Source organism: Didymosphaeria variabile (genome assembly GCF_027946475.1).
Source record: "Didymosphaeria variabile strain IMI 356815 chromosome Unknown scaffold_6, whole genome shotgun sequence".
NCBI classification, from domain to species: Eukaryota; Fungi; Ascomycota; class Dothideomycetes; order Pleosporales; family Didymosphaeriaceae; genus Didymosphaeria; species Didymosphaeria variabile.
In genome coordinates this window covers 1,600,420-1,624,458 of record NW_026611625.1, presented here as the reverse complement: position 1 = coordinate 1,624,458, position 24,039 = coordinate 1,600,420, and the positions used below count along the sequence as shown (strand labels likewise).

Genomic DNA, 24,039 nt, shown 5'->3' with positions numbered 1-24,039 from the left:
CAATACTTGTACATCACCACCAACTACCATTATGGCGGCTTCAGCTGCTGTTCAAAAAACCATATACCACGGCCCCTTTGCGCATTGTGTCACGCTCGTGGAATTGGAAATCTGTGAAAAAGGTTCGATTGGAGTGGATGAGCAGGGTGTGATAAGGTTCGTGGAGAAGGAGGTAGAGGTCGAGGACCTGAGGGCTAAATTTGAGGGGTGGGAGGAAGCGAATGTGGTAGAGTTGCGGGATGGGTTCTTTTTCCCGGGGTTCATAGGTAAGTTGCGTCCGTTCCAGAATTGAAAGAGACGGAAACAGTTCAAGGCACAGCCGGAACTAGATAACTGTCGTATATCAAGCGACCGATGCTAGATTCGGTCGCGGTTGGCCTCTGAAATGGGATCTCGGATGGTATACACAGTCTTGGGTCGGACACCCGTGTACTGAGCCTGACCAGATACCTCATTGCATCCCATCGCAAATGTCCTCCTTAAGATGGCAATTGACAATTTCCAGATACCCACACACATGCACCACAACATCCGAACACTGGCCTTTTCGGAAAAACGACTCTTCTTGACTGGCTCGACACATACACCTTCCCACTAGAGTCCTCCTTTTCCTCCATCGACAAAGCTTCCCGCATCTACACTAATTTCGTCTCGCGCACCCTCTCCCACGGTACTACTACATGCGCCTACTTCGCCACGCGGCACGTGGAGGCTACCAACCTTCTCGCTGATATCTGCCTCGCGCGCGGTCAACGCGCCCTCGTTGGTCGAGTATGCATGGATCGCCTCAGCCCAGATTACTACCGCGATGAGAGTGTTGAGAGGGCAGTGCGAGACTCTCAGGCGTGCATCGATTACGTCCGCAGCATCGACGCCGAAGGCTCAATCGTGAGACCCATCATCACGCCGCGATTCGCACCAAGCTGTACTGCACCCTGTCTAGCGGGTCTAGGCAAACTGGCTCAGGAAACAGACGCTTTTATACAAACACACGTTTCTGAAAACACATCAGAGTGCGAGCTTGTAAAGGAACTTTTCCTGATTCGGCATCTTACACGCATGTCTACGAAGAGGCGGCACTTCTTACACCGAAGACGATTCTTGCACACGCGATACATCTCTCGCCGGAGGAAAGGAAGTTGATAAAAGAAAAAGGGAGCAAAATTAGCCATTGTCCTGCTTCTAATACTGCGTTGACGAGTGGCTGTTGCCCTGTTAGAGAACTCCTCAACGAAGGTCTTACGATTGGATTGGGCACTGACGTTAGCGGTGGATTCTCACCGTCCATTCTCGAGGAGGCGCGGCATGCGATCTGGACTTCGCGGTTCGTCGCTATGGGTACGCCCGCTGCATCAGCCTCCACTCTGAACAACGCCGCGGCGAAACTATCCACCGCAGAAGCGTTGTATCTCGCTACGCGCGGTGGTGCTGCAGTCGTCGGACTAGAGGATCAAGTTGGCGGGTTCGAGGTGGGCAAGCAGTTCGATGCGCAGATGATACTGGGCAGCGTGCCGGAAGAAGGGGACAAGGAGGAGTTTTTGGCGAGGATGGCGCTGGTGGTCCAGTTGATCTGTTTGGGTTTGAGAGTGCGGAAGAGAAGGTCGAAAAGTGGGTATATAGTGGAGATGATAGGAATTGTGTTGCTGTGTGGGTGAGGGGGAGGTTGGTGCACAAGACGGCGAGATTCAAGACTTAAACTGGGGATAGATATAGACTGGAGGTCGGCTGATCGCACAGTAGATTCAGTTCGAGTCCAATATGGGACATGATGACTGAACACATGGTTGGCAGGCCAATTGCAGGTACCGGAATGAGTTTTAGTCTGACCCAATTTTTGCTTCTCTACGAAAACGACCACAAAAACCTAAGGGTGGGACGACTTGACGATCGCGTCGGATTTCTGCTACTCCGGCCTACCGAGAACCTTCACCCATCACCTGTGCCAGTGCGCCAAATGCGAACTATTGCTTAGAATATGAAACGCCAAGAATCTGTCAAAACAATGCCTAGAAATCCTCTTAGCGATGGGATTGAATTTCTCCGAGCTGTGGCTGGTACAAGTTCACGTTACTTCCTTTGCATAGCAGCGAACGTCAAAATGGAGGTACATCAGAACTCTCAGTATGCCGGTAGTTGTGATGAAAGACCAGGTAATTTGACCGAGCGTTGTGACATCTCAAATTAAGGACAACGTATCGGCTCGCAAGACGCGCATCGCTGTGCGACTGAATCCTCGAAGTTGCTGTTCTCGGACAACACAAGCCACTGCCAACACCAGCAGCCCCCTCGCGTCCTTCCAACGGCGATAACGCTACAAAACGAGCGCCTTGGCCTGTCAAACGAGAATCCTTCCTCATCTAACTTTCGGATGCTTACCACTCTTTACAGCGCCATGGAGGCCATCGTGTCGTGCAGCCGGGCTGGGCAGGAGCGACGGTCATCTTGCCTTTTCTACATAAAGAACGCGAATTATGGCCATCCGCACCTCTCCAGTCTTTCGTCCACTCTTAACTTGATACCTTCAATTCGTTAGATCCCGGTGATCTTTGTCATCCTTCCAACCTTCACATTCATTTTTGACATCGCCATCCAACCCTATTTCTATTCGATATGAAGTTCACTCAGGTTCAAGTTGCAGTTCTTGTGGCTAGCATAGCGTCTGCCCAAACCCTTAACATTCCAACTCCGGCTGGTAGTGTTGTTGCGCTTTCTGAGCCTTCCGTCATCACTGGAAGCGAAGACTTTGGTAACAAGGAATTCGATCGCGGTCAACCGTGTGACTCTGACGAAGACACTGGTAGTGACAATGCTGTCTTCGTCCTCGAGGATGGCGCAAGCATCTCCAATGTTATCATCGGTGCTCATTCGCTGGAAGGTGTACACTGCAAGGGTCTGTTGCTCCTGCACAATGGTCAAGCAATACTAATATATCCCAAGGATCTTGCACGCTCACCAATGTCTGGTTCCGCGATGTCTGCGAGGACGCCATTTCCGTCCTGGGCACTGGTGATGCTACCATTATCGGCGGTGGTGCTCAAGAGGCCAAGGACAAGGTCGTTCAACACAATGGCATCGGTACGGTGACAATCAAAGACTTCACCATCGTCAACGCTGGCAAGCTTTACCGCAGTTGTGGTGACTGCACCGACAACGAGGCGAAATCCCCACGTAGCGTTATCGTCGAGAACATTCGCGCCTACGGTGTGACCAGCGACTTGATTGGTATAAACTCAAACTTTGGCGACACTGCTTCTATCACTGGTTCATGTGGTACCACCAAGGCCGTCTGCCGCGAATATAAGGGCGTGAACAAGGGCGATGGCGATAGCGAGAAGCTCGACACCATCGCCAGCTGCGGGGGTGACCAGGGCAAACTAGAAACACTCCCCGAATGCGGTGCTGAAGATGCGCTGCCAGAGACTGAGACTCCTACTGAGACAGCCGCTCCTTCTGCTTCTGCCTCCGCTTCTCCCGTTGAGGATGGGCCAGCGGAGACTGCCACTCCCAGCGCCACAGATGTTGAGGAGGCACCGGAGGAGACCGAAGCACCTACTGACGAGGAAGAAGACCAGGAGGATGAGGTGCCTGTCGCCACTGCTGTTCCCGAAGTGACTGCTGCGCCAACTACTCTTGTCACTCAAACCTGGACTGCTGCGCCTGCAGCAACTGTTGGCTCTTCTAGCGGCAGCGTTGCCAGGTGGGGACAATGTGGTGGTTCTGGCTACACTGGCGCAACTAGTTGCGCGGACGGTGCAACTTGCACCGAGATGAACCCCTACTACTCGCAGTGCTTGTAGATGCTATGGATGAAGTGTGTGGAGAGAATGAGTTTCATCTGTATATATGATTTGCTATTTACCACTTTTGATTGCTCTATTGAACAGTGTTTCCTGGGTCGATGGATGTGATGTTCGAATTCCAGCCGGCGATCTGGTTGTATAAAATGAAGCGTAGGCCACGACATTACGCCTTTTTTTCTCGCTGAGCACGCAGCCTTGCAATCTTACCGTCTCTCGGTCAAACTCAGGGATGTCGCATGCGCAAGAAACATAGGTGCGCCCGGTCATTCACATACCACGACACGAATCAAGACCAGATGCAATGAGCACATTCGAGTGCTTTAGCGATACGAATATCTAAGTTGGTGTGTCTACGCACCTGTGATACCCTCGTGATGGTCATTGCATACTCAAGATTCGGTTGTCGCCATTTGCAGCGCCAATTCGCGACACAGATCCGTACAACTGGGCACGCAACAGTAGTGTATCTGAGCAAGTTTGCGACGGTTGTTGCGAACAGTCATCGATCTGTTTCGCCAATTTGTACGTTCACTTCTGCCTCCTTGATGTAGGTGAGATCGCCTTGAACCTTTGGTCTTTGGTCTTTGTCTGATGAGACTAGAAAACATGTTTATCAAACCAAATGTTCACTGGCCCAATCACAATCAGTGACAGCTGAAAGTAGTACCATGTGCCGGATGCATGCGCGCATTAGAGTAAGTAGATGCAACTTTCTCATCAATCCATCTCCTGCGATCCACACAGTGGGCTGCGTTAAGCGCCGAGCAATACTGGACCAATCAATACCATTTCAAATTCCTTTGCAATACAAACACCCTCTCATACCCGATCCCATCTCTTAACCATATACTCAACAACTAACCCACGAACCTCAATTCCAATCATTCCCTCAACAAAGATGGCCCGCACCCAGCCCTGGTAAACTTGCTTCGATGCACTCACACTGTCCACCTGCTTATGCGCATGCAGGAAATCAGTCTGGCCCCCAGCCAAAAAATTCGCCGACCAAGCCGATGTCATTCCGGAGGGAATTACTGCTGAGGAGGTTACCAATCAGCGTGCTTATGGCCGCCATGCATCCAACACTAAGGGCCGCATTGTGCACCTCAAGGACTGTGAGTGCGTCGTGACTGAGGTGGGATTGAGAGAGTGACACGTAGAGAAGAGAGGGATGGGATCTGGGCTGGAAAGGTAAAGCAGTGAAGCTGATGGTCTGCTTAACCTGCTGAGGTTGTGTACGCTGAGAAGTGAGATCGGGGCTTCAGGTGCGCGGTGCTTCACGTGATGGCGACCAAGTAATCAGAATGTTCAGCTACACCTGACGTACGTCAATCAATGCTCGAGTCTCATGTCGTGCTTGTGCCTGTGTTTTTACATTCCTCGTGGTGGTTCACTTTTGAACACAGAAGAACCTTGTCGCAAAGCCTCTAACGACTTCGAGCCCTCGCGCTAAACAGTGCACTGAAGAGGAGGTCCAATGTCTGCAGTCCCAGAAGCTTTGGAGTCGGAGGACTAAGATCCGTGAGTGTCCGCATAAATTTCGCAGTGGAAATGTAAACTCCTGCTCCCCTTTCGCTCTTAACCCCAGTCGGTGGCTATTCGAGCGGGTCCTGTCAACACGGGATCAGCACACAACCTCCAACCGATCAGATCCAAAAATCTCGACTCTCAATATCCACCTCTTCATAACGCTCCCCAGCCCTTCCCCCACGAGTCTCTGAATCAACAACCCAGCGCAACCCAACCTCCCACCATACGTCCACCCCTCCCCGGACTCAAACAAGCCCGAGGTACACACCGCCGCGGGCACTCCCGGACTCAGCGCCACACACGCATCGCCCCTAGTCTTCCATTAGGCCGAAAGCTGCGGGCTCAGGATGTCGAAGCCTGAGCCACTTGATTGCATGAGTAGTGTTCGTAGAGTGATGGGTTTGGTACGCTTGGTGAACAGGATATGTTGTTCGGGGGGTGAGATGATAGTGTTCTGGGCACAGATCTTGAGGTGTTTTTCGATGAGAGGGGTCGTTGAGGGAAGCAGGGTATTGAGAAGTGCACAAGGCGGAGGGCGGTGAGAGTGGTGAGGAAATTGATGCAGGAAGCTAGTGTGAGGATAGACGGTTCGTCGATATCGGGGGCGTCTGGCGAAAACGCGAGAGATCAGGCGATGGCCTGCTTTAAAGCGTTAGAATTACAAGTATGGAGATTTAGGTATATGGGGACGAACCATCTCGATGGATACCTAGGCCGACGACACTTAGTATCTTCCTTCTATTACTACTCGCCACTCTATACAATATCTGTTCGAACGCTGCCATATCTCCTTTGTCTAAGGATCAACCCTGTACACTGCCTTGAGCAACAAACTTGTTTTCGACGTACTTTAAATACCTTCCACTCGCCATGTGTCGTTCTTCATGACCAGGACTACGGTATGTTTCGCGTTGCCTACCAAAGCATTTGGGCCACACGACGACGGCGCGAAACCAGGCCCAAAAACGAGCAGCACGAGGGTAGATAGTCGGCCAACCCTACTGCCGAATGTATCCGCCGCTGTACCGATCACCTTGGCAGTGCCCTACTAAGGTGTTATGAGAGAGACTGCAATATGCTATGCTACCGGCCAACGGCCGATAAACAGCCAGAGTTGATTTGTCGTCCTCACTTAGCCGTACATCCGCGAGATCGAGGAGATGGTCGAGAACGAGAAATCATTATTTTAATGTACCCGCAGCAAATAACCGCCCACAAACACCATGTCGGGCACTAGTGTACAAATCCAATCGCGTTACAAAAAGACAAAACCAACGGAGCCTAACTTTTCTAGATTGCGCGCGAGTCCCCTAGAGACACAGGCACACGCAACACTATCCATGCCGAAAGCGAAGGACACCGCTGCGAAATCTTTTTGAACCATGATATTCCCAAGACCAGGGAAACAAGACCGGAGTGAAAGACAGAGTGCTCGTGTTTTCTCCTAGGCCACAGAGTACCCAAAGGTCCAAGATCGTACATGATTCCACAAAAGGCACCGTTGGCAAGGGCAGGCCATGAGAGTACCAATCGACCGAGCTACCATCCTAATCACGTATGGCGGTAGGCTTCGAGATGTAAAGTGAGCTAGAATGCCAGAGAGATATAAGTTCCCTCACAGCTGGTGATACATCAATGTGCCGGTCGTCCAGGATGCGTAACATTCTGCTAGTAACGGCCGCGGGGAGGGTAGTCGCCCTCATAGGGAGGACGGCCACCAGGAGAACGGGGACGTCCGCCACCACCACGAGGAGATGGCGGGCGTGCTTCGTACGGGGGACGGCCGTGGCCGTTCATGTACGGGTCATCGTAGCGGCGCGGAGGGGGTCCACGGGATTCGTACGGGTCTGCGTCATATCGAGGACGGGGAGCGCTGAAATCATCAGCGGGGCCTCGGCGGGGAGGCGAAAGCCCATACCTATCGCGACTATCATAGAAGTCACGTGGTGGGGGAGTGCGACGGCGGTAGTCTTCGCGACGAGGGCTGTAGCCTCGCGGCGGACCGCGACGGTCATAATAATCGTCATATGGTGCCGGTGGGTAGCCACGACGGCCCATGGGAGAGCGTGAACGGTACCTGTCACGACCGCGATCATCTGGTCCACCCGGTCCACCGTAGGGTGCGCGAGGCTTGAACGGAGGAGGCGGGGGCGGGTCGGATACATCCTGGGTGCACTTGACCTCTTGACCCTTGAACTCACGACGGTCGAGCTTCTCAACGGCTGTCTGGAGATCAGTGGCCGTCTCGTACTCGACAAATCTGTCCCCGTCAGAATTGAAAATTATAGTGTCGCATAAGGCTTACCCAGTGCCGTCGCGTTCGCGGCCAACTTCGGAGTAGACGACGTCCAGTCCAGACTGGCGGGCAAAGTCTTTTAGATCCTGTAGACGCGAGGTTAAAGGGAATCCAAATCCAGAGACGCAGGAACGGGGGGCACGCTGAACAAAGCCTTTCCAGATTGCGGGTATATGGCCCTAACCGGAAAGACAGGAAATCCAAGAATCGGGGTATCTAACCTGCCAGCTGGTCTCCACGGGAAGATTGGCGATCCTCATCCTGAACGGAGTACGGCGAGGACGCGGGGCGGCGCGCTCGTGCGGCGTGAAGTTTTCGTTGCGACGGGATCCGCGCGCGAACTGGACGATAAGGCGCTCGCCCATGAAGTCGGATCCATCTATAACAGTCAGGTGGTGTGAGAGGCGACAATGGCTACTGTACATACGGAAGGCTGAGGCAGGTTAGCGTGTATTGAGATCATATCATGGGCCAATATAGCTTACCTGGGACAACATCACGCGCATCCATCGCGTCCTTGTACTCTATGAAGCCGAAGCCGTTCATGAGCTTGATCTCGGTGATCTCGCCAGTGCCATGGGTCTGGAAATGGGCCTCGACGTCGGCCTTGGTGGCATTACGCGGGAGGTTGCCCAAATAGAGGCGGGTGCTCGAGACCTCAGTCATATTGGCTTTGTGGGGTCCTTGTCAGTGGTAACCTAGCTTGGAGCTGGAAGTGAGCGAGGTGCAGAATGGAAGAAGCCTATGCAGAATACAATCGGAACTCAAGGCCAAGCGGGATGGGGCTGCGACATTGAAAGATGCGAAAGCAAGCGGGCTGGCCAGACTGCGCGGAGGCAGGTTCCCAGGAAGAAGCGCGAGTCGGACATGGTAGAGAGCAGCGGCGTGTCGTACCTTGGAGAGCAACTGATGGCCTGGATGGAAAGGATGCGACCTGTAGAAATGGGTCAGGCGACACAGTCGAAGCCTTGCGCGGTAGGGCCTAGATATGTCTGCGTGCTCTGATGGGCAGGACGAAGGCCAGACAAGACCAGCAACGGGGTAGTAGAGATGAGGCGGGAGGCGGGGTTAGATGGAGCGCCGGTGAAGAAGGCGAGGCGGTGCAGGCGTCAATCGGTTGAGTGAAGCAAGCGTCTTCAGGGCTTGGCACCAAAGTCCGTGCGCAACTAGCGAAGGCTGGAGAATGCAAGAGCTGAACAACTGAGGTGAAAGTGGAAGATGGTGGCAATATAACAGATAATAAAGGTATAAGAGACAGGGCCCCTGGATGTCGGGACAACGCATCAGACGGTCGCGCCTCTCATTCTACGATGCTATTCGTAGGTTGCGCACACCGAAGGAGTTTTGGGCACCAAAGTACGGCTCACTGCTCAGCCCGTTTAGGAAGTCGGGGTCAACTCAATGTTAAGTAAGCATTGACGTAGCTCAGCTATATAATCGCTCTTGAATCCTGGTAAAGCCCATATGCAACGGGACGTTTTTGAACAAACCGGTGGTAGCCAAACAGATGCATTGATCGGTGGCCTCACTAGGCGTGCCCGGTATCCAGATATAGCCACCGTAGGGATTCTCGGTCCATGCCTAAAGTACAAGTACAGGGTCTCGATTGAACAACAGGTATACCAACAACTCCGCGTTTTTCGAAACCCAACAATGCAGTACTGAAGGAGTCTATCCACTTAGGTCAATACATACTTGGGACCCTCGCCACCCTGCGGAGTGACCCAGTTGATATCCTGATCCGGTACTTTGATATCGCATGTCTTGCAGTGCACGCAGCTACGAAGATATTAGCCCTGTCATGCAGATAGTGCGGGGCTGTGAACTTACTTTTGGGCGTTGATCTGAAACCTGACGCCCAGTTCCTTGCTGTCGTCCTCAACATACTCGTAAACGCCGGCGGGGCAGAAGCGATTTTCGACGCCCTTATACTTGGGCCACTCCTTCTGAGCATGTGCATCCCAGTCCTTTACCTGCAGGTGGACGGGCTGATCTTCCTCGTGATTGGTGCCGCTCCGGCTGACACTTGTCAAGATATCAAAGCTGATTTTGCCGTCTGGCTTAGGGTATTCGATCTTCTCGCACACGCCCGCGGTCTTTGTGGCGGCATAGTCTGGTTTCCCATGCTTCAGTGTCCAGGGCGCCTTGCCTCGGAGAACATATGCCTCTAGACCTGAATAGAGAACACCGCCAAAGAACCCAAATGGGCTGTGGAAAGAAGGTCGCATGTTTCGAACCTGCTTTAGCTCTGACCAAATGGTTGAGTTGCGCAGTTTGTCCTCGTAATCATACAGGAACACAGAGCCTTCTGCGTTGCCCTGCAGAGCGTCCCAGGTCGCTTCCGCTGCAAGCATTCCAGATCGCATAGCGGTGTGAGTGCCCTTGATCTTTGGCACATTCAAGAATCCCGCGGTGTCGCCAATCAAAGCACCACCGGGGAAAGCGCATTTTGGTATTGACTGGAAGCCACCCTCTACGAGCGTCCTAGCACCATATGATATGCACTTGCCTCCCTCTAGCACATCTCGGTAGAAAGGGTGGTGCTTCATTTTCTGGAACTCGCCATAGGGCGCCAGCCATGGATTGGGGTAGTCCAGGCCTGTCACCAAGCCAATGCTCACCATGTTGTCTCCGAAGTGATACATCCAGCCACCACCATAGGTGTCCCTAGGAAGGGGATATCCCATGGAGTGACAGATCAGGCCCGAATGGAATTTCTCCGGTTGTATCTCCCATATTTCCTTGATACCAAGGGCGTATGTCTGATGCTGGCTGTCACGTCTCAAGTCGTACTTCTTGATGACTTGTTTCGAAAGACTGCCGTGACAACCCTCTCCCAGCAGCGTCACGCGAGCATGAAATTCCATGCCACGCTCGAAAGAGTCCTTGGGTGTACCATCCCTTGAGATGCCGAGATCGTTTGTTGCAACGCCCTTGACAGCGCCTTCGTGGTCATATAGTATCTCCGAGGCCGCAAAGCCAGGATATACCTCCACACCAACCTCTTCTGCCCGCTCACCAAGCCATTTAACCAGCTGATTCAGGCTTATTATGTAGTTGCCGTGGTTGTTCATCTGCGGAGGCTTTGGCATCCATATCGAGCCAGTCTTGGTCAAGAAGCGCATGCGATCTTCTTTGGCGGGTGTGATGTGTTCGTAGCGGTTGGGGTTATCCTCCGACTTCCAGTCGGGAAGAAGCTCATCAAGGGCGGACGGCTCGATGACGTTGCCAGAAACGATGTGGTCACCCATTTCTCCGGCTTTCTCAAGCACCAACACTCGAAAGTCTTCATTGCCGGCCTCATTTGCCAGCTGCTTCAGCTTGATAGCTGCTGACAGCCCCGCGGGCCCGCCACCAACGATGCAGACGTCGACCTCGTCTGCTTCCCGTTCTATTTGCCGTGGGTCGTCATCGCGTACTTGGGCGAATCTGGATCGAGCGGTGGAGAAGATGGCTCTTCGTTGGCCGGCAAAAAGCAGCGCGGGACGGTACGACTCCCACGGTGACTGTGTTCGCTGCGCGGTGCAAGAAAATGTACGAGGCGCAAACTTCACGGAGCGTGGCGACGAGAAGAATCGTCGAGGTAGCGACGCTGCGAGTGACCGGGAAGCCATTGGAGCAGGTGCGGTAGAAGCGCAGGTGTGACGCAAAGAGAGAGAACCTCACAACCCCATTCTTGTTGTATTGAGGACTCGCAGCAATTCATGACGATGTTTCCCGGCTTCGGCTGCTCCCTCCAGAAACCGAGGTTGCGCTAACCTGAACATGGATCGCGGGTTATGAACCGACAATACGCGCCTCTTGACTGGTTGAGCCATTCGTCCTCGACGACAAAGACCCCATCTTTCCGGATGTCGCGACTACATAGGGACTTTTCGGACTGTCTTCAGGCGCCTCGATGTCGTTCTCACCCAATTGTGCTGGCAGCACTCTGGCAGAACATGCCCCCATGCTTTGATGGGTTAGTTTTGCCGACAGTACACGTTCTCACTTCAGCAGCCCCATAAAGCAAAGTGGGACAACAAACTCCGTCCCAAGTCACTACCTACCACAGTAAGTGGTGGAGAGAATCGACAGCTGGCATCGTCGTGTTTCTCGAAGTCCGCTATTTGTCTGAGTGCCGCCAGGCGCAGACTCCTGGACGAGCGCTGTATCAGAGTCTTGGCCATTCGGTTTCATCCTTCGCTTCTGTCACTGACTGTGCACCCTCTTCCAGCCGCGCTCCTGGGTGGTATTATAACTGGGTCGTTGCTCACAGCCGTTTACTGTCGAAGAAGCGATGACCACCTATCAGCTTGCACGGCCCATCTTGGGGGTTGGAAGACCGATCGAGCCCAGAACTTCGGCGTGAAATGAAACCCAGCCTGGGCAAACACACCCACCCTGACGACAGTGGAGACTGGATCATCGTTGTTGTGCAGGTTCGTTCAAAACGACGGATTCCTGCACTGCGCCAAAGGTGACGCGTTCACAGATCACGGCAAAGTAATGATCCGGGTGAGATGCTGGAAAGCAAACCGACGTGAACAATTTACGCGCCTTTGCAACAACGCACATTTAACACGCTCAGCGCACAATCTCACATGTGTGCACCTTAGAGGGCGATGTGAGGCTCCCAGTTGTGAGGCTCCTCCTCGCCTCGGCCTACCCTGAGACCGGGCAAGCTTCACGAACCCCTGGTCGGCTGCATGCCGCAGTCACACCAAACTCATGCGTTTGAACAAGCTTTTCCGCTCGATCCCCCGCATCCTGGTCTGTCTGCTACAAGATCTCCGACAACAGACGTTGGGGCTACAGTTTGACAACGCTTGACGGGATTGGTCCGCGCAGTTCCCGCCAACTTCATTGGCCGTGTCATGGCCCTGGCTCGGCGTCATTCGGTACTCTTTGCACGTTTTTCTCGTGCCATCTCCTATTCCAGCCCACATGTTCGATGCCTAGGCCAAGCTTTCGTTCCTGTGACAGAAAATTGGGGGGTGTTGGGGTAGACTCGCCTTGCGAGCCTGGCAACCTCAGGGCTTCTCAGGCATGGAGTGTTAGATGCACACGGGATCTGCCCAGACGAGGATCTTGTTGCTTGTCTTGTCGAACATGACATCGATTCGCTTCTAAATATGCACACTAGGTCAAAGCGACTCGAGGGTATAAATCCCATCGTCAACTATCCCTCTCACAGTTCTTCACTCCATCTCCACGCCCAGTTCAATCCTTTGGTCTTTCAGTGCAGGGCACTTCTCATTACATTCCTTTCTTGAAGAGCTGAGCTCACTGGTTACTGTATTCAACCTTCCATTGCCTTCTTCGTCACCACTCCTTCAAACATTATTTCACCATGAAGACCTCCATCCCTCTCCTCACTCTCCTTTCTGCGGCTCTTGTCACCGCAGCCCCGGCCCCCCTTCGTTAAGCCTGGACCTGTCGTCACAACCGGTACCGAAAATGTTGCCATTCCCCAGCCCAACATTGGTCGCCGTGAGGTCGTCGCAGACTTTGAAAAGCGAGCCCTCCAACTTCGAGATGCTCTTATAATAGCGCGTGGCGGTAAGGACAACAACGCCGATGCCGCAGCCGCCGGTCAGAACAACCAGGCAGCAGCAGAACAGAATGACCAGGCTGCCGCTCAGGAAGGGGCTGCAGCAGATGCAAATGCTGCTGACCAGGTGAGTAGCGCGCTTTGGGATCTCATCGGATACGGGAAAATCAACTAATACGGGAGCAGACTGCCCAAGCTGGAAGTGGCAAGAAGAACAAAAACGGTGGCAACAATGCTGCGGCGGACCAACAGGCGGCGGGTGCTGGTGTTGGAAATGCGAATGACAATGCAGGAGGTCAGTCGCTCCCTGAAATCGTCCTTTGTATTGTCCCTGACCAAATCCTAGATGTTGCAGCCGGATCAGCTGCGAGCAATACTACCGATGCAACTGGCAATGCTGGAGCCGGAGCTGGTACGTAGAGGCCAGGCACGAAGCCAATATGTCTCGGACATAGATGCCTCGTACCTACCTCCACCCTTGCGACATACACTGACCTCGCACCTTCTAGGCAACGGAAAGAAAGGCAAGAAAAACAAGGGCAACGCAGCAGCGGCGCAGGCCGCGCAAGGCTTGGCCTCGAGCAACGCTACCGATGCGACTGGCGCAGGAAATGCTGCAACCGGTAGTGAGTTGACCATTGTCTATGATCGGTCACACATTCACTGACCACCCTCTAGAAGGAAAGAAGAACAAGAAGGGCAAGAACAAAGGCAATGCCGCCGCGGGGGTGGCCAACAGTGAGTCTCTCCTCCGAGATCCTCGATAGACTATTGAATAACCATCTCACAGACGCCACCGCCGTCGCTGCAGGCGCTGCGCTGGCCACCAATGGCACTGCAGTAGCAGGCAATGGCACTGCTGATGCAGGGAATGGAAAGAAAAGCCACAAAGGCAAGAAGAACAACGGAAACGCGGCCAACCAGGCAGGTGCGAACGCTCAAGCCAATGCTGACGGCGCTACTCTGGAGGGGGCCCTCGCCGCACTTGAGCAGGGCGCAGGAGCTGGCGAAGCCGGCGCAGGAGCTGGCGGTGCCACCGACATTGTTTCTCAACTCACCAGCGCTCTCTCAGGGATACTTGGAGGAGGCGCTGGAGCAGCTGGAGGTGCCGAAGCGGCGGGTGCACAGGCCCAGGGTGTCCAGGTCGGCGGCCTGAATGTCGCTGGTCTGGGTAAAGGCAAGGACAACAAGAACTAAAGTTCCCCCTTCCTCCACCACAGGTGAGGCCCGAAGCGGGCCACCAGTGTATGCAACGGAGCGTTACTGATATATATCTTCTTTCTGGGGACAGAGACTTGGGCTTGGAGATGGTTTCTTGGACTGAATGGGTGAATACGAAACGGATCCCTGGAGGGGCCGTGGTACAACTACTACAACTTATTGTATAGAAAATGTCAGTCGATCTGACGGTAATAACATTCCACCATCAACACTCCCTTTTCGTCTTCGACAGCGTGGATGTGGAATTTGCGAGTAGGTGGCGTCATCGGGTAGCGAGGGTGTGCTCAAACGCGGAAACCCTCAGAAAAAGCCACTCGCCTGAGGTTTCGTAAGCCCCGCCGCTTACAGAGGGCAGAGGAATGGCGGAGGTGGGTGGTTTGATCAGAGAGTGATGCGTTTAAAGCATAGTGAGACTATGAGAGCAGGATGAGGATGAACAGGTCAATGCCGTCCGATGGGGATGTATGATGTTCGTGTGCGGCGGTGGGCTATTCTTATCCAGGACCAAGCCGTGCAGTGTCTTCTTGGCCTAAGGCATGGCTTGAGATGGTGTCTGCCTTTCATCGTGGGATAGGCTTAATTAGGTCACAAGGTCGTGTTTTGGCCGTATCAACTAGGAAGGGCGAAAATTGGAAAGATTTGCGAACGTGGCACTAGATCACTTATGAAGAGTGCAAGAGTGTGCTCTAAGCCTCTTTTCTCTTACACAAACAAAAGCTCTTGTCGCGTTCGCCACCTCTTGCGAGATCGAGACTACCAAACTAAGGCTGGATTGACAAGTAGACTGGACCGCACAAGATGATCTTGTGTCCACGGGTACCTTCTCCTTACTCCAGTCATTCTGTATTTTCACCCAGGTTGTTAACCACGTCTAATGAGAATGAAGCCGATCGCGAATATAAGAGCCTCCACGCGCAATTGGATCAGCCGCAGTAAAGCTATGAAAACTAGACTCGTATCTCCAAAAGATGGTCTGCCCTTCGCTGAAATATACGGTACCTATCTTTTAGCCTGATAACCTCCCTCCTTGTCAGTACTTTGATCGATACATATGGCATTGATCCACAAGGTTTTGTCTTTGTCGTCGGCGCGCAAGTGTTTTAGCGCGAGGTGAGAATTAGCCGTCATAGCCAGGCGCTCGCCACTTACCATAAGCTTTAGAAGTTGCTGTGTGTCCAGGCTGTCCCAGACATAGGTACGATATAAATGCCTCCAAAGGTATCAGTTCGTCTCCTTCAAGGGAGCTCTCGAAAAGCTCGCATTTTCCCTATCTCACATCCTCGGCAGAGGCGCAAAACTCTACAAGACCGGGTCTCGAAATCCAAGGGGTCGTATTGGAAAAAACCCCACGCTTTGGAAAGAGAACACTCCACACCTGGCATGTTACAGCGGCGAAACAGGACCAGAAGAGGTAGTGATGATGGCGATGTTCTGCAAGACGGGGTCAGCCTTACCCTTGAAAGGACCACAGCTCCCATCTGCTGAGTTGTGTAACCATTGGTGTGCCTAAGCCTCCACACTCGTCAAGATTGACTGTCTGGTCAAAGCGTGATCGCTCACCGGCTGCAGTCGTCAAATTTTGTACCTACCTACACTTGATTGGCAAGCGTCTAAAAGTCGGAAGAGAGCATTATAGTACAAGTTCGCATGTTATGGTACTTCGATTGGTGCGCTCGTATCTGCACGTGATCTGCACGGTAGGTACCAGGTTAGCGTATCTGCTGCGCGCCACCTTCACGTTGATGCAGGTGCTTGCTCTCGACTACCTACCAGAGGTACTTTCATGCAGTGGCAAGACGAAATTGTGCCTTCGTGCAACGCGATCCATCGATGCACTATGCGCATTTGAGTCTTGTAAACATTCACGGTCGTCCAAGATCTTTCCATCACCTATGTCTTCGATAAGGCGGTCTCAAAGATATCGCAAAAGCGGTGCGAAAGTAAAGAGCGGCTGCAAAACATGCAAGTATGTTCCCAAAACTTCGTGTCTCGATCTGAGGCTGAGATTGAGCAGGATTCTACGCGTGAAGTGCGATGAAAATAAACCAGAATGTTTACGGTACGTCGGGAGCGGCAATGTTCTCTAACAATTGTAACCGAGCCAGGTGCACAAACACAGGGAGGAAGTGTGACGGCTACTGTACACACGGAGGAGCCGGCCATGACTTAGATCGTGGCCAGTTTCAAGGCGTTGACCTCTGCGCGACTGTGTCAAGTTTCCCTAGTCTCGGCAGTAACGTTCACTATCTTGAGTTTTACCATTACCACGCTAGACCGGTCATTTCTAGCACCTTTGACGAGAACTTCTGGACTCAGACAGTGCTTCAGATCGCTTGTTCGGAGGCGCCGGTTCGTCATGCTCTGATAGCTCTGTCTTCTCTTATCAAATCCGAAGACGGCACTCTCAAGCACGCCCGCGCCGCACTTACAACGTGTTCCGGACCAAGCGCATTGCTATATCACTATAGCAAGTCTATCAAATGTCTGGTCGAGCGGCTGAGCGACTCTTCATGTCCACCAGAGATTGGCCTCGTCACATGCATTCTTTACATATGTATTGAATATCTTCGAGGAGATTATAGAACGGCGTTTGCGCATTTACGCAGCGGACTTGGTATTATTGCGGAACGACAGCGACAACAAGCCATCTGCCCAACTTCGACGCAAGCAAGGTCACATAAAGCCGGGCTTGGTGTAGTGAGTAGGCTTGCCCCAATAATCGAAGACAAGCTCACGCCCATCTACATGCGGGCAGTCGCATCTGCCTTGATGTTTGGCGAGAAATTAGAGGAAGTAATCGAGCTACCATGTCCCTCCCCCACGTGCTTCGGCCAACAACCTATCACGAACATCTACGAAGCTCAGTGCTCTTGCCACGAACTTCGGAACGCCTCCCTAGTTTTCATCCGGCAAATCAGCTTCTCGGTAGTGCGGGGATTGCACCTGACGACAGAGGACCTGAGGCGCCAGTCGTATCTCTTGGAGAGCCAAGCAGCATGGTATCACGCATTACAACGATTTGAGAAGAATAAAAAAAATTCGAAGAGCGACGATGTGATCATCAGCTGCCTCAAAGTAACTTACTTCGCCATCCACACATGGACCGCATGCGCAGCGTCAATCTCTCAGACGCCTTTCGACGCACATCTCTCACAGTTCCGCTCCCTCCTTTACCATGCCAAAACCGTCCTTGGTTCCACATCCTCCATATCCACCGTCCCAGCAAAATTTTCCTTCGAAATCTCTATCGTACCCGCCCTTTTCCACGCCGCCGCCCGTTGCAGGTGCCCCCAGACCCGACGTCAAGCAGTTGCGCTTCTTGCATTGCAGCCTGTTCGTGAAGGCCTGTGGGATGCACAGCAGTATGGGTTAGTTGCGAAAAGGGTGATTGAGATCGAGGAGCAGGCAGTAGATACTTCGACGGGGTGGCCAGCCGAAACGAATAGGCTGTATGCTACTGTTGTTAACGCGGATATGGATTGTCATGGTCGGTTTATGGTGTATTTCTTGCCGGTCAAATGGGTTGGAGAATTCGATGAGAATGGACAGCAGAAGACAAGGCACGAACGTTTGATTCTGTAAGATGTGTCACTACTTCCGCTGTGGGTAAGTTTCCCACGGACGGTAGACTTCGTGTTGGCAATGTTTGAAGTCAAAATCAAACTCGCAAAACCCCTAAACTCTCTCACAAATTTCTTCTCGACCCTTCCTCGTTGTCAACCGGCTTTTAATTATTTAGTTGCTGTCTTCTGCCTGCTGGCCCACTCTGGCGGTGATGGCTGCATTCGTATCGTGGCAACGGCTTTTCTGATTCCGTGGTGGACGCTTGCACCTTCCTACCCAACCGCTCAGACAGGAGGATGCCCAGTGACCTGCGCCTTTCTATTACTACCTAGCGTCCAATCGTCCGTTGATATAAATCACGAGCTCATTGACCACTCAGCCTCAATGCGGTAGCTGCATCCACAATTCACATATTATCGTTTTACTCGAGACCTACAGAGCTCCTTACAGGACTTACAACCATTCAGTCCACGTTTCTGCAGGCCAACCCAAGCTTCGCAGCTCCACATGCAGTCCTCCTGCAGCACACCGGTCTTCCCGTGTGCTAGCCTCAGTGGCGATCTTCACAACACGCCCAAGGACTTCCGAAGGTCCAAATCACTGCGACCCGTTCGAAGCGCTCGCCGGGTAGTTGTAGACAGCAGAACCAAGAGATAAATTCGAAGTCACAGCATCTGCGGTGAAATGCGCATGTGGGGCCGCCAACACTCATGCCAGACGGCAATGTAGTAGAAAAGATCCCTGAAAACCGCGCCGTTGTTTACAATAGTTGTGACCATGATGAGGTCCAGAGGGACAAAGATCGCGAACCTGGCGAGGATTCACGGAGCTGTGTTCTGCCACCTGTCCTGTACCACATTGTGGTATACGCACTCTTTCACCTATTGCTATTGTCATGCTGACTCATATTCACAATGATCGAAGATGAGATTTGGGTCAGCCTTCGTGACGACGTTACACGAGGATTCTGATCTACAACATGTAGTCCCCTGCGCGTATCTTCTGCCGGACTAAAGTTTCTTTACCGTCAAGCCGAACGAGAAATGTCCAGCAAAAAACCCTTGTCAGTATAATAACAGGTTCAAGCACCGGCGCACGTCCTTGAGGATTCAGCCACCACAACAAAGGGATTGGGATCTTCTCGGTTCAACTGATGATTCTACCCAGCCGGGACATGTTCCTCATACCTCATGCATTACTGAAATCCTTTCCATGTCATCTCTGTTACAAGCTCATCGAGAGCCTTCAGCATTCGTAGAATTCCAACAGCCACGAACTTTACATTGCCTGAAACAAGTAATATCCTTCATATTCTATCTGACTGTCCATCTAATTCCTCTCCCTCCTTAGCACCCCAGCCCCATCAGCCTCAACCGATCAATTTCAGGAATCTCGATGCCCTCCGCATCAGCAAATTCCGTCCAATTCAGCCACGGATCACACCATTTCTTCGTAGTCATCTCAACCATTCTATACGTCCTCCTAGCTCCATTTCCCTTATCCCTATTCTTTCTCCTGACCAGAATCTCCGGATAATCAATAGGTCGAGGGAGTTCCGCACATCCCCTGAGACACCGTGTCAAACATTCAATGAACCACGACGGCACGTATGCTCCAGTGATTTCCACCTCTTCCACACCGCTTAGAGCAGTCAGGCCCTCGAGTCCAAAGATATACTTCCTCTGAGCTTCGTGCGAGGAGCGGATGGCGGTATCACGCATGCCCATGCCTCGTGACATGCCGGGAACGTGAAACCGATGGCCTCTTCTGTTGAGGGACGTAGCGAACCAGTCTACCTTCAGCTTTTCCAGGAGAGATTTTTTGTTCGAGTCATGTGAGTATTTTTGCAACTCTTGCACAAATTGCTGGAGACGTTCTTTGTGGCGCTTGATCGCAAGAGTAGAGCCGTCGTTGACCTCGACGTGCAGTGCGATGATGCGAAGGTCGCGCAAGAGGTGTTTCCTGGTAGGATCATCAAACAGGCCAAAGACGTTTGTTTTGTCATATTTTTTGGGCACGGAGGTGATGGTGAAGTTGAATGTATTTTGGCCGTAGAGAATCGCTGGAGGTGCACGAGTTACTATCAGTTCGGGAGGGGGGTTGGATAATGGTTTCCCGTATTAGGACTTACCGCGCGCTTCGTTGCAGATAACCTTGTTGACAAGAAAGATATTAAATTCGACGGGTGGAAAGGTCAACTCTACTAGAATTGCGCGACTACGATTGTTGCTCCTCCATTGCTCTTCCACTTGCCTCCAGACGGAGCGTTTGTAGACATTACCGTCCTTGTCTTTTGCTGTGACACACATCGGGTTGCTTTTGAAGCGATTTCGGTTATAGAATATGTCATAGCCGCAGGGGACTAGTTCTTGATAGATCTGCCTACGTAGCTCGGAGGGTAATTTCAAGAAAGGGAAAACGTGATTCTTCTCTAGTGTAGGCTCCGATTTGGGGTCTCGTGTTAGGTTGATGATTACACTGGAATCATTGTCTGGATCAGCATCATCATCAGCGATTGTCATCTCCGCGTCATCCAAAAACTCCAGCTCTTCATATTTTCTCGCTGACTCCTCATGAGAGAGGGAAGTGGTAGGATTCCTAGGTGACTCATAAGGATGTGCTCGCCCTTTCCCAATGGGTGGCGAGTTGGATAAGTCGTTCTGCGCTGTCGTGTCATCGAGGGCATCGACCGTATCCCTACATGCTTGGTCAGATAGTATGTGATTATTGATGTTCTGCATGTTATTCGGATGCTGTTGCTTGCGCACTTTCGACGACGCAGGAATTATGCCCTTCTTCTTGGTGGACGTCGAAATACGCACTGGAGCCATCGTGTTTCAGACCGATGACTTCGAAGCCAAGTTGGACGTGTGTGACAGTTGAAATAGAAATGAAAGTGGAGAAGGGCGTTGGTGTTCTTGATAAGAGGAAGTGGTACAGAGGTTTATGTATGCAATACGATACGCGCTAAAGTCTAATCCTTGTACGTCGGCGCATCTAGGCAACTGCAGGCAGCCCTCAGGCACACATTCGCGGCTATGTGATATCGTTCGTGTGGCGATGATGGCTTCGATCAGATGACTGGGCCGCAAGCGGTTATCCTCCTTTTTCATTCGTCCTTGACACTTCTGATGTGCCACTCGAAGAACCAGATCGGTGGAATGGTGACGAATTACTCAATAACATCGAGTGAAGCCTTCACAGCGGCCGATGAGCAAGTAAAGCTTGACCTATCGTTTTGCCCACCATGTTGAGCTTGTTGCCTCAGCATGAGGGCAAGCCTCGTTTCTAAACACATGAAGCTCGGCACGTGGATTTTCAACCGGGGAAGACATGATTTCCATTATAGAATGAGGCCTGTGGCTTGCTGACCCTTGTTCTCGTTGCTCTTTCAGTTACATAGTGCTACGTTTACATATTTCTAGTCTGGGAATTCGCTATTTCTTGCTGATGAAATCGAGTTCTGATACGCGCGGAAATCAAGACATCTATAGTGGGCAAGAGAAGTCTATCGAGGCGACTCTAACGGTCCGCATCTATGCACAAACATGCCCAAGACATGAACACAGAATCAAAGCATGACACCAACCTTCCACACAGTTTATTACTCACCTAGATTGCTACTCCTCTTACCCCCAAATCCTTACTTCCGTGCTCGTCCTCCCTAGAACCTCCCAAAAAAGCCCCGTCAACATGCACAAAGCTTGCCGGAATAGGCGCACTGATCCTCCCCCTTACTTTACTTGGCGTTCTCTGCACTTTCAACCCCACTCCTCCGCGACTTCCCCTTTCTGCCCCCATTGAACCATCGGCGCTCTTTCGGTGGGTGAAAATTTCGGTGGAGATGGTGCTGAGCGCGAGGGCGTGTAGCAGTCACCGAGGGGCGATGTGGGTTGGATTTGTGAGAGGCGGACTCTGGTGGGGGTGCTGGGAAGACTGGATGGTAGTATTGAGGTTTGGACTTGGAGTTTTGGGTTCTCTGCGCAGCCCGTGTCCTGCGATGGGTGGGATTGTCATGATGAAGAGTCGAAACGAGTCAGACGTGGAGGTGGAAGTAGATATGTCTCGTTCGGCACGTGCTCGAATGTAGGGCGCTGGTCTATCTTGCCAAGTTCGATCCCGACGTTTGAGGCGTGGCTGCTGTCCCGATGCTGCGCTCTATCTCGGGGCTGGCTATCTGGATAGGGTGTTGCTACCAAAGATGGAGGTGGCTTTACGTGGCGAGTGCTGCTGGTATATTTCGGCATCCTCCAGGGAGGTGAGTTGCAGAGAGGGCAGGCGACCTCTGTGAAGCGCGCGGTGACCGAGACCTGGGAAGAGCGTGAGCCAGGTTTGGAGCATGGTGGTGCGGAAGAGGAGGATGAAAACGGATATGCCGGCGAGCTGTTAGACATGTTAGCCAGATGCAACGTGTAGATAGGAGCAAGAGAATTCTCACAGAAGCTCAGATCAGCGAGACAAGCACGGTGGCTTAAATTACCGTGAAGTCTTGCACATACTTCCTACACTCCTCCTTATCGCCCATGCTCAAGATCTGGCAGATGATCCATGTTTTCACCTGCAGAATATCGTTCGGGTCGTTAAACACGCGGCCCAGCTTCCTGTCCTGAGTCCAGAATACAATAAAGAAGCTGATGCTCCAGATGATGACGAAGACGCTGACTACAATGGTCCTCCACTGTAACAGGAACAGCTTCTTGACATTGCCCCACGACTCTAACTTTCGCCTCACTTGACCTCTTTCGAAAGAATCGATGGCTGGATCCCGCCGCATGCGCCGCAATGAGCGGACGTAGACGTAGAAGCAGTAGCCAGAAGTTAAGGTTTGCAAAAGGAATGCCAAAACCACGAAAACGACTAGCCAAATCCAGAACGTCACAATAGCGTGCTCGTGGTTGGGCAGACGCGTCTGACCCATGCGATAATTGAGTCCTGTTGCGGAGAGCACCGCGATCAAACAGATCAAAGGCATCGCCGTACCAAAGATGATGCTTCCCCATTTGAATTCCTCTCCTGGATCTCTGTCCCAGAAGATTCGGATATGCAGCCAAAGACTTCGGAAGAAGACCCATACGACACTGCCTACACCGCCTAGAGTTACGAGTGAGCCTGTCCATGCGCACGACATGGAAGAGTGCATGTTGTGCGGTGTGATAGCATCGTAGCACATGTTGGGATTTACGGTGACCGGAATGGCGAAGGGTAGTGAGATGAAGAGCACAGAGAAGAGAAGGCCGAACGAGAGACAGTGGCGATGCGTTGTTTCTGGGGGCAGAACAGCGAAGGATAATACGAGGAACAGACAAAGGGTCACAGAGAGGATGGCGAGGTAGTTTGGAATGCGAAGGTGGTCTTGCCAGTCTGGATGCTTTGTTAGCTAGTGGTGCGTGATGGACGGCAAGAGTTGTACTTGGTTTGTAGAGCCAGTTCTGGATGGGGTACGAAAAATAATATGTTGTTCCGTCTTCGAAGGATCCGAGACCGCAGTATCGGCCAGCCGTGTCTATCAATCTGTATTAACATAGATCCTGCCTACTTCAAGGCATACGCACAGCCGCCCGTCTTCGAAAAAAGTCGCTAGGTCGAGAAGAGGTGCCGTGCAGATGATTCCCGTCTGATTCGCAAACTGTGCCAGCGGCATGTTGCTAATAATTCTTCACCCTCGGAGACGGCGCGGTTGTACTATGCATTTGCGATCCTGAATGCCCATTTTCCTCATTGCGCGAGCCATGACACCGCCGACTCTACATAGCCCGTGATGTTCCTTTATTGCTCCGAGATGAGTGGCGCTCTCGCCGGTGGTCGACTTGGATGCTAGAATAGTGCGAGACACGTCATGGGGTATAGCGTGGCTAAGTGACACAGAAAGAGCGGATGCACCGAAAGGATCAATGCATGACCCTGAACAGGATGACTAACAACGCTTGCAAGATGGAAGTAAGCCCCAGTAGAACAGGGTAAACACTAGACTGAGAATTAAGAGTTCAGTAACTATATCAGCGTGTAGCGTGTCTTCCATGATAGTCCTACATACGCCAATCCATGACATGCCTTTGGTATCATGAAGCAAATCAAATTCTCCTCTCATCATTGAC

At 52.2% G+C, this 24,039-nt stretch overlaps 6 protein-coding genes across 6 annotated transcripts; 2 read left to right on the top strand and 4 right to left on the bottom strand.

Moving 5' to 3' along the window:
• Positions 1-31: 31 nt before the first annotated feature.
• N0V89_008437 (uncharacterized protein) lies at positions 32-3,797 on the top strand (the record flags this gene model as incomplete). Its single annotated transcript, XM_056217192.1, has 5 exons — positions 32-266; positions 506-1,013; positions 1,202-1,608; positions 2,639-2,890; positions 2,938-3,797. 5 exons carry the CDS (start codon positions 32-34, stop codon positions 3,795-3,797), a joined length of 2,262 nt encoding a protein of 753 aa, XP_056068748.1.
• Positions 3,798-6,998: 3,201 nt separating this feature from the next.
• Positions 6,999-8,292, bottom strand: N0V89_008436 (uncharacterized protein; the record flags this gene model as incomplete). Its single annotated transcript, XM_056217191.1, has 5 exons — positions 6,999-7,203; positions 7,249-7,590; positions 7,636-7,712; positions 7,848-8,005; positions 8,112-8,292. 5 exons carry the CDS (start codon positions 8,290-8,292, stop codon positions 6,999-7,001), a joined length of 963 nt encoding a protein of 320 aa, XP_056068747.1.
• Positions 8,293-9,305: 1,013 nt separating this feature from the next.
• On the bottom strand, positions 9,306-11,240 carry N0V89_008435 (uncharacterized protein; the record flags this gene model as incomplete). The annotated part of the gene is made up of 2 exons (XM_056217190.1): positions 9,306-9,405; positions 9,457-11,240. 2 exons carry the CDS (start codon positions 11,238-11,240, stop codon positions 9,306-9,308), a joined length of 1,884 nt encoding a protein of 627 aa, XP_056068746.1.
• Positions 11,241-13,614: 2,374 nt separating this feature from the next.
• Positions 13,615-14,356, top strand: N0V89_008434 (uncharacterized protein; the record flags this gene model as incomplete). The annotated part of the gene is made up of 2 exons (XM_056217189.1): positions 13,615-13,621; positions 13,950-14,356. The coding sequence occupies 2 exons, from the start codon at positions 13,615-13,617 to the stop codon at positions 14,354-14,356; spliced, it is 414 nt and encodes a 137-aa protein (XP_056068745.1).
• A 4,934-nt stretch (positions 14,357-19,290) lies between these two features.
• On the bottom strand, positions 19,291-20,775 carry N0V89_008433 (uncharacterized protein; the record flags this gene model as incomplete). Its single annotated transcript, XM_056217188.1, has 2 exons — positions 19,291-20,024; positions 20,076-20,775. The coding sequence occupies 2 exons, from the start codon at positions 20,773-20,775 to the stop codon at positions 19,291-19,293; spliced, it is 1,434 nt and encodes a 477-aa protein (XP_056068744.1).
• Positions 20,776-22,117: 1,342 nt separating this feature from the next.
• Positions 22,118-23,084, bottom strand: N0V89_008432 (uncharacterized protein; the record flags this gene model as incomplete). The annotated part of the gene is made up of 2 exons (XM_056217187.1): positions 22,118-22,327; positions 22,425-23,084. The coding sequence occupies 2 exons, from the start codon at positions 23,082-23,084 to the stop codon at positions 22,118-22,120; spliced, it is 870 nt and encodes a 289-aa protein (XP_056068743.1).
• Positions 23,085-24,039: the final 955 nt, after the last annotated feature.